At 42.3% G+C, this 11,566-nt stretch overlaps 1 protein-coding gene across 7 annotated transcripts in view; it reads right to left on the bottom strand.

Annotated features, from left to right (window-relative positions):
• Nucleotides 1–736: 736 nt before the first annotated feature.
• SCMH1 (Scm polycomb group protein homolog 1) overlaps nucleotides 737–11,566 on the bottom strand; it is a 179,038-nt gene continuing 168,208 nt past the window's right edge. For all 7 annotated transcript variants that reach the window (XM_072609776.1, XM_072609778.1, XM_072609779.1 and 4 more), the window contains 2 exons: nucleotides 4,505–4,647; nucleotides 737–2,923 (listed from right to left, as the gene is read on the bottom strand). In XM_072609776.1, coding sequence (XP_072465877.1) covers nucleotides 2,798–2,923; nucleotides 4,505–4,647 — 269 coding nt within the window. In that variant the 3' untranslated portion in view covers nucleotides 737–2,797. The remainder of the gene's footprint in view (nucleotides 2,924–4,504; nucleotides 4,648–11,566) is intronic.

Here is an 11,566-nt window from a genome sequence, read left to right as displayed (position 1 = left end):
CCCCAGAGTATCTTCATGGGATCACCTAACAAAGAGGACAGAGTTCAGCACAGCCTGCTTTTTCCCTTCTCCCTCCAACTCCTACCTTGTAATTCACCTATTGAAATTCTCTTCTAGGTTCAGCTTTGGAGGGCACTGCTGACCTTCATGAATCCTCTCAGACCCAAGTAGGAAGTGTTCTCTTCCTCTTCACATTTAATTCCCCTAAAACAGCCTCTAATCTTTGCCCCTATCACATTCTACCTGGAATCATACTCATCTATATATACGACTAGTATTTTGAAAGCACCTTGGAAGCAGGGACTAGGTTGACTTTGTTTTTAGTGCTAAATAAATGTTGGATGAATTGAATTGAATGGGGCCATATCCCAGAGAAGAGCTGGTTCTTTGGCTTCTCTATGGTCTGTGTCTTTCTACTTACCCCACTTCTGTCAGAAAAGAATCACCCTGGCATGCCTCCATGCTTCTCTTCATGTAATCAGATTTTATCTGTCCTGTGTGAAGTGGCCCCTCCTCCAGGGACCATCCCTTGCTACTTGAAACCCCTCTGATCTGCCCCATCTCTAAACTCCATCACCCTTTTACACACCACTTAGTCCTTAATTGCTCTGTCTGCATCTTCTTAATGAGACTGTAAGCTCCCTCAGGGCAGGGATCATGGCTCTTCTGTTTTCACCTGGCACAAAAGTAGGTATTCAAAAGGACCTGACTGAGGATTAATAAGAGACCAACATCCTTGGTTTTTTTTTTTTTATTTCTTCTTTATAAACAAATTGACATAAAAGGAATCTGGGTGAGAGCATCAGTGAGACCATGGGTAGCACTCTGTTCTGTTGACCTGGTGACCAATGATGTTAAGGGACAGCTTGTGAAATCAAACTCTTGAACTGGGAGAGACCAAAGCTGGCAACGAGGCTGTTCCCGAGGCACTGGCAGCCACGTTGCCTTCTCTGTGGTGGAGGGGTGGGGATGGTGACAGAAGAATGAAATAACGGGGAGGAGGGAAGGAGAGAGGGAAGAGGGCTGTCTGGCCAAACCAGAGGCAAGTTCATTGTTGGGTGGCACTGACTACCCCCCAAACTTGGGAGTACCTGAAAGGGATTCACCTTCTCAGTCTAGACATCCATCTAGGTTCCCCCTTCAGTTTTCTTGGTTTCTTACAAATCATCTGGTCCAAATCCCAGGGAGGCAGCTAAGGAGCAGAGGGTGATGTGGAGGGGAATATAAAGAAGCAGGACCCCTTGATGCCATAGGCACCCTTCTTTCTTTGTGGGATTTTTCTCATCAGATAAGTAAAAGAGAATCATGACTGAAGGTAGAAAGGCAGAAGGTGCTGGGAATGGTCCTCTCTACTGACTAGGGAGGTAGACCCCAGGGTTGCCTATGAACCTCTTCTATAGGACCCTCTGGGGGCTATGCTTGGCTTTCCAGTCCCTCTAGAAGAAGAGTATTTAACCTTCTGAGTCCTCTAGAAAGGGGCTAAGACCTTAAAGGGCTGGGGAAGGAAGGAGGGGGGAAAGAGGGGAGAGATTATTGGCAGTCTCACTCCTCCTCCTGCCTACTTCCCAGCCTCTAGGTTGGAATGGATATGAGCTGTGGATCACTGCACAGGTGCTGGAAAAAAATAAATAACAATAGAAAAGACTCTTACAAAAAAAAAAACATTTGCACCATTAGTTGGGAGTATGTAGCTGGGGGAAGGATGTGGTGCACTAGGTAGGAGGTGGCCAGAGGCCCCATGGGACACTGTAGGGTGGGGCCATGCTGCTAACTTTATAGAAAGCTTCCCAAGTCTGCCCGTATCAGGTAGGGCTACTGGCAGTGGAGCTGGCTGGCATCACCACAAAGCCTTGTACTCTTGCTCTTAAAGCAGTGCCCACAGTATTGAGGTGCCTGGGCTCAGCTCCTTTGTCAGGGGCTCAGTCCATTCCCTCCATGCAAGGCCACAGCACCCAGAATAAATACAAAGGATGTGGGCCTCTGAAACATATGTTGCTTCACCAGCTCCAGGCACCCTCTCCCTGCAGGGAAGGACTGGGGGGCCAGCAACTTTGGGGGAGGAGGAACAGCACCAGCCCTGGAGGAGAAGATGGCAAACTCCCCTGCCCCTTCAGTGGGATGGGCGTAGCAGGCCAATGGGCAGTTCCTTCTCCTCTCCTTGACCCTTCATGGAAGGGCATGTCATTGGAGGGAAAAGCACACATTTCAGAGTGACCAGCCTCAATGAGGGAAGGAGATGCGGAGGACTGGTCAATGTGGGAAGGGGAGGGAAGAAAAAGGAAGAAGACTGCTCCTCAAACAGCCTCCTGGAGTCTCATAGCCCTCTGCAAAGACAACCAGCCAAGAAATGGCATGAGAACAAAGCCAGCTTGGAGGAAGGAAGCCAGGCCAGGCATTCCTGACCTTGGAATAAAGAATCCAGGTGGCCAAACCAACCATCCAATGCATTCCCCTCTGGAGTCTTCCACCCGCACAGAAATGGGATGGCTCTGCAGTCTTCACCAAGAGCTGCCCATGAGCAAGACCATTAATTCATCTTCATTGTTGGAGAGCCCCATTCAGGGCCAAGGGCAGGGCCTGTTTTTCCAGGAACCTTCTGGGTGCTGAGCAGGGGTCCGGAGGTGTGCGTGCGTGCGTGCGTGCATACAGGGGCAGGGAGGGGTACCTGCTTGACTTGGAGGCCCCCAGAATAGTGCTGCATTGTGCTGGGCTGCATTGAGCCATGGGGGCCTCAAGTAGGTGTGAGCTGGGCCTCTGGGGCTAGGCAGATGGGACAGATATTCTTCTCCAAGGGTTCTCAGAACTTCCCTTGCTTTAGTCTGTCAATGTGGTAGGTGAGTTTCAGCGCCGGGCCCAGCTTTAGGCCCATGTACTTCATCATCATGTCGCTACGGAGGAGGAGCAAGGCCTTCCCGTCGATCTCCTGCCACCAGAGAAAGATGAATTAAAAGGAGGGATCAGATAGTACCCTTAGAATTGTGCAAGTGTAACTGGTTATGGGAGCTCTCAAGCACCAGACAGAGATATTAAGATCTTGACCTGAGACATCAGGCATCACACAAGGATCACTCAGGTCTCTTCCTTTCTTCTTCCTGGGGGTAACTTAAGTGCTGGAGAAATAACTATTTGACTAAGGATCACATCAAAAATAGTCCTGATTATGACTGCATGGTTTAACACTAACAGTTTAGTGTTTGGAGTCTAAACTCTAAGTTTAGATTTGGAGTCAGGAAACTTAGGTTCAAATTACAGTTCCACTACTTATTGTGTTTAACCCTGGGCAAGTTTATATTTCTCATCTTCTGTTTGGCCACCTGTAAAATAGAGATGATAAAATTTGTGCCACCTCCGGCACAGGGCCCTTTGTAAACCTTGTTATGCTATGTTAAAGGGTTTACAAGGTAGAGTCATTATCTGGCATCTGAAGCCTTCCATTGCCATGTCACACTTTACCCATTCTACCTTCTCTCCTCACTGTCACATGAATCTCCCGCTCTTCTGTTGGCCTGGAATGACCTCTCCATTTCTTTTAGCCTCTTTCAATCCTACTCATCCTTCTGGACATAGCTCAAGCCCTAATTTGTCCAAGGAGCCTTTCTGAGTCCTGCAGTCTATGCTAATCTGTTCCTTTCTTAGTATTTAGATTTTGTATATCAATGAATACACCCTTCTCACAAGATGAGACAGTGGCATTGAGGGAGGCAGGAAAGGTGGCTGTAGATCCTGTCCAATACTCCTAGCTGTGTGGCTTTGGGTGAGCTGCTGAATTTCTCGAAGCCTCAGTTTCCTTATCTACAAAATGAGGATAATACCTACCTCATGGAACAGTTGTAAGGAAAGTGCTTGGTAACCCCTAAAATGCTACACAAACGAAAAATTGTATTATTATTTTTCTCTTATTGTTTTGTATGTGTTCTGCCTCCCCAACTAGACTACAAGCTCTGTGGCAGTGGGGACTAGGCCTCTCCCCATTGCGTTCCCTGTGGTTGTCTCTCTGGCTCTAGGGATAGGCTTCTAACAGGTGCTCAAGTGAGTATCTGTTAAACTGACTGATACAACCTTGGACTCAATCAGAGGGGCCCTACCTGCTCATGGAGTTCAAGAAAAATCAGTCAATTAATGAATAAAGGTTATTGGGAACTTACTAGGCACCTAGACTTGTGCTAGGTTGTAGGGAAGGGGTTCTCAATCTTTTTTGTGTCAGAGGCAATTTTTGGCAGACTAATAAAGCCTCTGGAATAATGGTTTGTTGCCTACATTCATAACTGATGTAAATGCTAAATTTCAATTATATATTTAGTGAAAATAAAGATGTAATTCCCCCTCCCCTCCAATCCAAGTTCATAGGCCACCTGTCCTCTGTCCTTGGACCCTAGGTTGTAGAGGATGCTGAACAGTTATTAAACATAATGCCTGCTCTCAAAAGCTTATAGTCAAGTTGCTAAGACAAAACTAACACACATAAAACAGAATCCACTTGAGATAAGTCCAAGAGGAGAATTACATGTTTTCGAAAGAGGTCAGCATGGGGTCCCAGCTGAGGATCAGCATCTCTGACAAATTTCATCACATCTTCTACAGTCCAAGAGGAGGGGTCCCGGCTGCTTGATCGTGATGAGTCTCGTGATCCCAGATATCGATCAGAACCTACCAGATAGGAATATGAGAGAAAATCACATCTTCTGCTCAGTCACACACAAAAAGGAAAATGTTATAAGCTGATGGTACTAATTTAAAAAGGAAAAAAAAAAAAGAACAGAACTTACACATCCAAGAATATTCACAAATTCTCATTGTTGAAAGAAGCCTCAGAGGTCATCTAATTTATCTTGTGCCTAAATAGGAATTCACTCTACAACATACTTGACAACTGGTAGCCTTCCCTAGTTTTAAGACCTCAAGTGATGGGGAACTCACAATTTTCCAGGATCCCTCATTTTACGTCTGGAAAGTATTTTTTAATACTTGGAAGTTCTTTACATCAAATTGAAATCTATTTTTATGCAATTTCTAGCCTCTGGAGTCAAAGGAGAGCAAGTCGAATCCCTCTTTCACATGACAGCCCTGCAAACACTTGGAAGAAGCTCTGACATCACCAATCTTCTTTTCATCTGCACCATGTCCAGTTCCCTTATCTAGTCTTCACGTATCATGAAGACAAAGCTCTTCATTACCCTGGTCACTCTCTAGCTTGGTTAATCTTTCCTAAGTGATCCCTTGGAAGCCTGTTCTTTTGAACCTCCTGTGGGAGGAATCCCAGGATCATTGATTTAGTGCTAGAAGGGCTCTTAAGAGACAATTAAGTCATAGTATCATAGCGGCCCAGATTATGATTTGGGGCATGAGATGAGAGAAAGTCTATTACAAATGTAGGCTTAAACAGCTGGCCCAGTTTCCTACAAAAGTGAGGTGTCCTGCTCCTCTAACTTCTCTATTTTTGTCAAGGACATCACTCTTCTTCCAGTTAGTTACCAATGCAAGCTCCTTGAAAGGAGGGATTGCTACACTCTTTGTATCTGTATCCCCCCAGAATGACAGTGTCTGGTGTGTAGTAGGTGTTTCATAGATGCTTAGTGACCAATCGATTGATGGAGCTGAAAGGGACCTGAGATACCATCTTCTTATTTTACAGATCAGGAAACCAAGGTACAGGGTGGTAAATGGTTTAGGAGAACTCAGACATCTAGATTTATGAGATGAAGTTTGGCCTATATAGACTAGCCTAGGAAGTCAGAATGATACATATTTAGGTCCTCACTCTGGGACATTCTGGTTGCAAAACATAGGGTGAATTTACTTAACCTCTCAGTGTCCCAGGCAACTCTCTAAGATGCTAAATTGCAGTAGAGTTGTTGATCTGCATCGGAAGGGATTCCCTATACCAAAGACATAATAGGTCACGATTCCCCCTCTAAAAATAGAAAAGATTAATATCATACTACTAAAGAAAGTTTAGGGAATGTCAATTCAATTCAACATGACAACTACTTACTAAGTACCTATTATGTGCAGGACATAGTGCTACAACCACACAGCCCCTGATGGGGGAAAAGAGAGGTAACTATAATATACAAATATCACATTCAGTCAACCATTAGGTCCTAGGTGCTTCTAACAACCTGAGGCTGATGTCATGGTGGGCTGCTACATTCTACTACTTGGTACTGTTATAATCAGAGACAGAATCCTGGAGATCATTGGTTGAGTTCAGGAGCATCTCTCTGGCCATAAACTCTCTTCTCCTTCCCTGCACTGCCCTCTGCACTCTGGGTTACCAGCTGCCCTTACAATGTCCCTCTAGGTTCTCTTCCTGTGACCTGATAGCCAGTGGTGAAACTAGTCCTTGACGTGTTGCCATTACGTAGGTATAATAGGAATGTGAGACTCTCCAGACTCTTCCAATGCTCAAACTTGAAAGCTTGGCCTTTGAGCTCTCTATCAGCCTGGGAGCAAAGTTTTGATATGGTAGTATGGCACAGTGTTTGGAGAAGGCTAGAACACTGATATAGGAACCAATACCCAGGGGACTATATTTTGGGGGCATGTTTATTGAGACTGAAGGAACTGGGGTGGGGTAGAGTAACAGACCTTTCTCCAAAAGGAGTTGGGGAGATTTCAAGTCAATCTCAAGCTCTGGTGAATAAAGTTTCCTTACTATCTGCTTAAGAGTCCTACTGACACACTCAGGTCAGGAACAGAGGTGGCATTCTAAAATAAAAACAGCTTGGAAATGGTTAGACTAGATTAGGGGTGAGGAATCTCTGGTCTCAAGGTCACATGTGGTTCTCTACATCCTCAAGTGTGGTCCTTTGACTGAACCCAAACTTCACAGAACAAAAGGACTTGTTCTGTAAAGCTTGGATTCAGCCTTACCCGAGGACCTAGAAGGCGACATAAGGCCTTAAGGCTGCTCATTCTCCACTCCTGGACTAGATGATCTAAAAACTCTGTCATCTCTGACATTCTATGGTTCAACGATTTGAAGGTAAGACCCAAACAAGCCTGGTAGAATGGGCAAAGTAGACACTGGGCTTATTTCAGTCTTGTTCTATATCTAAACCTCTCTAGTAGATGTTGAAGGGCCCTGTCCAAGATTTCTTGGACAAGGCTTGTCCTATGCCTAGAAACAGTAGAAAATGGTACCATGTGGGTGCCTTGGCTATTAATTTCTAACCCACTGACTGCTACGGTGCTTGAGATAAATGCCCACTATTACTCACTCTTTTGCCAGAAGGTTCTTGGCCAATTACCCTTAGTTACTTGAGAGCATAATTATGTTAAATAATTACCAGTCAATTATTCATCAAAATTACAGCATGATGAAATTGGAGGGAGACTTAGAAACCATCTATTCTAAGAGACTTTCCCAAGGTCACGCTGCTAGTAATGGCACAGAGAGGCCTTGAACTCTGATCTTTTGACTAAAAACTCTACATTCTTTCTTCTACAAGCTTCTGCTGCCTCTTGGGAGCGCTTATCACTCAGCCATCCCTCCACATGGGAGAATTTCTAAATCTTGGTTTATCTTGGACTTGGATTTTTCCTCTTCCTCACTTACATCCAATCAGGAAGTCCTAGTGATACAACTTTTGAAACATTTTTTTTCCAAGAAAGGAGGCCAAGCAGTACCTGATCTTAATATGTTACAAAGCTGTAATTATCAAAACAATTGGGTACTGGGTAAGAACAGGAAGGCTGATCGGAAGAACAATTTAGGTACATAACACGTGGAAGCCAGTGATCCAGTATTTTATAAGCCCCCAAATTCCAGCTACTGAGGCAAAAACTCACTCTTCAATAGAAATTTTCATTGGGGAAACAAAAATATTTTGGTAGACAGCAGGGATAGACCAACATCTCATTTTGCATACCAAGATAAATTCCAAATGGGCACATGATTTAGATGTAAAGAGTGACATCATTAGTAAATTAAAGTAACATGGGAGAACTATCTTTGGATCTATGAAAAGGAGAAGAGTTCGTGACCAAACAAGACAGAGAGGTTCACAGGAGGTAAAGTGGACAATTTTGATTACATAAAATTAAAACCTTTTTGCATAAACAAAACTACTATACCTAAAATTAGAAGAGAAGCAGGAAATTGGGGGAAAAAAAACTTTGCAGCAAGTTTCCGTCATAAAGTCTCATATAGGAAACGGATTCAAATTTCTAAGAGCCATACTCTGATAAATGGTCAATGTATATGATTAGGCAGTTTTCAGAGCAAGAAATCCAAAATACCATTAATCATGTGAAAAAATAATATTCTACATCACTCAAAATCAAAGAAATTCAATAAGATGCATCTTCAGGTACTGTACTCCCTCATATCCATTAGATTGGCTAAGATGACAAAAAAGGAACATAACAAACCCTGGAAAGATTTTGGGAAAACAAGAACTTTAATGAACTACTGATATAGCTGTGAACTGCTTCATTCGTTCTGGAAAGCAATTTGGAACTAATGCACCCCCAAACTATTAAACTGCACACAACCTTTGACCCAGCAATATCAATACTGAGTCTATACCCCAAAGACATAAAAAAGAAAAAAGACTTATATCTACAAAAATGTTTGTACAGCTCTTTTTGGGTTAGCAAAGAAGTAGAAACTAATGCCCCTCAATCGGGGAATGATCAAACAAGTTATGTATATGGAAGTGATGGAATATTATTGTGCTATTATGAAATAAGAAAGGAGAGGATTTCAGAGAAACCTGGGAAGAACAGATTCAAAGTAAAGTGAGCAGAGCGAGAACATTTTAGACAACAATACTGTAAAGATAATCAACTTGGTTTTTTCCCTTATTTTTAATTTTTATTTTCAGTTCTGAATTCCCTCCCTCTTTCTATTCCCTCCTACTCTTTGAAGGCAAGAAATATGATGCCCATTATACATATGAAGTCATGCAAAATACTTTTCCATATTAGCCATGTTGCAAAAAAAAGAAAAAACATGCTTCCTTCTATACTCAGAGTTCATCAGTTCTCCATCTAAAGGTGGATAGCATTTTTATCATGAATCCTTTGGAATCATTGTGGACCATTATATTGATCAGAATTGCTAAGTGTTTCACTACTGATTACATCCCAACATCACTGTTATTGTGTACACTGCTCTTCTGGTTCTGCTCAGTTCATACAGGTCTTCCCAGGTTCTTCTGAAATAATCCCTATGTTTTCTTACAGCACAATAGTATTCCATCCATAACTTGTTCAGTCATTCTCCAATTGATGGGTGTCCCTTCAGTTTCCAATTCTTTGCCACCACAAAAAGAGCAGCTTTAAATATTTTTGTATACATGGGTCCTTTTCCGTTTTCTTTGATTTCTTTGGGGTATAGTCCTACTAGCCATATTGGTGGGTCAAATGGTACTCAATTTTATAGCCCTTTTGGCATAGTTCCAAATTGTTCTCCAGAATGGTTGGTCTAGTTCACAGTTCCACAAACAGTATATTAGTGTAATTAAGATAATCAACATTGAAAGACTTAGGAATGCTAATCAATGATCAACCACAATTCCAAAGGGCTCATGATGAAACATAGTATCTGCCTCCAGATGGATAATTGATGTACTCAGAAGGAAACATATTTTGTTATTTTTTTCCTTCTTTCTTTCTATTTTTGGACATAGTTAATGTGATTTGTTTTGCATGACTATACATATTTGTAATGGGTTTTGGTTTTCTTGTCTGCTCAGTGGATGGTGAAGAAGGAAGAAAGGGGGAAAGAATTCAGAACTGAAAATAAAACTGAATTAAAAAATAAAAATAAGTCAATTTAACAAGCACTCAGGTGCTGGAGATATAATGACAAAAGTCCAACTCAAATGCCATCGCCTTCATAAAGTGTCTCTAATACTGCAATTGGTAATGAACTGTTTTCACTTCTCATATACTTACCATGTATTAGCCTATATATATATAATGTATATAAAACTTATTTCCCTCTTACATCCTTCTACTCTATAAACTATCAGATCCATAATCCATAACGGTAGTAACTTTCTATCATTCCTAGCACAATGCTCTGCACATAGTAGGTGGTTAATAAAAGATACTAGGGTAAGTCATCACAAGACTCACCTGTGGATGCTATGTAGGCTCCAGAATTGGCAACCTAATTCCTTTCCTTCCACTTCTCTTGGGGCATCCTCAGGGCCAAAGTTGACACCCCAGAGGGGCAAGATTGAAGCATGAGCAATAGGGAATGGCTCCTCAACCATCACTAACATGTACTCTGTCCTTCCAAAAGCCCTTTTACTACTTGCTCTAATGTCAGTTATAATACCAGGCATTGTTCAGGTGATGGGGATAAAAATATAAACAACAAAACAAATGAAACAAAAAATGAAACAATCTTTCCTTTCAAGTATATTATATTCTATTAAGGAAGACAATATCAACACGTGTGCGTGTGTGTATGTGTGTGTGCGTAACACATGCAGAATAAATACAAAATAAATACAAGGTACAAGGTACAAGGAAGGGAGGGAGGAAAGAAACCAGTGGTTGATGGCAGGGTGAAGCTGGGGGAGGAAATCAGGAAAGGTTTCATAAAGATGATTCTTCAGCTGCATCTTGAAGGAAGAGAGGGATTTTAAGAGGCAAAAGTAAGAAGGGAATACATTCCAGGCATGGGGGATAGCAAGTGGAAAGTCGAGGGGACAAGAAATGGGAGTTCCATGTGTAAAGAACAAAAAGCCACTTTGGTTGGACCACAGGGTGCAGAAAAGGGAGTGATATATGATGAGGTTGGAAAGAGCCTGAGTCCAGTACACGAAAGACCTTACAAGCAAAATAGTAGAGTTTATATTTTATCCGAGAGGCAAAAAAGGAAACACTGGAACTTCTGGTGCAGAAATGACACACAGACAAGTATGAGCTTTAAAAAAGTCTCTTTGCAGCCATGTAAAGGATGATTGGAGAAGGGAAAGAATTGAAACAGAGAGACCACTTAGGAAGTCACTGCAACAGGCTAGTCAAGAAGTGAAAAGGGCCTAAACCAAGATGGGGACCATATGAACAGAGAAAAGGGGTCTAATGTAAGTGAATGTTGCAGAGGGAGAAAAAGCAAGATTTGGTAACTGACTGAATACATGAAAGATCCTAGAATTTAGAGCAGAAGAAATCTTCCAATTCCATCATTTTAGAGATTAGGAAACTTGGGTCCAGGGCATTTAGATGACTTATTCAAGATCATGCAGGTCGCAAGTCTAGGTCTCTGACCACAAGTTCACTGTTCACTGTTCTTTCCATTGTGTTATGCTGCTTCTGCAGGCAAAACTATGATCCCCTTCACTGTGAAGAGAAAAGCCTGGAGAAGCTTTGTGATATGCCTGAGAAAACGCAGTCAATTGGTGGGGAAGTAGGAAATGATGCACAAGATTTCCAACTACGGCTATACAGCACAATAGGAAGAGTGTTGGAATTTAGTCACGGGACAATAGAATCTTAAACACAGACCAGGAAAAAATCTTAGAGACCTTCTAGTCCAACTGCTTCATCTCGGAGATACTGACACAGAGTCCTAGAGAGATAAAGTGACTTCCCCAAAATCATATAA

Source organism: Notamacropus eugenii, chromosome 5 (genome assembly GCF_028372415.1).
Source record: "Notamacropus eugenii isolate mMacEug1 chromosome 5, mMacEug1.pri_v2, whole genome shotgun sequence".
NCBI classification, from domain to species: Eukaryota; Metazoa; Chordata; class Mammalia; order Diprotodontia; family Macropodidae; genus Notamacropus; species Notamacropus eugenii.
This window is presented reverse-complemented; position numbering and strand designations above follow the sequence as displayed.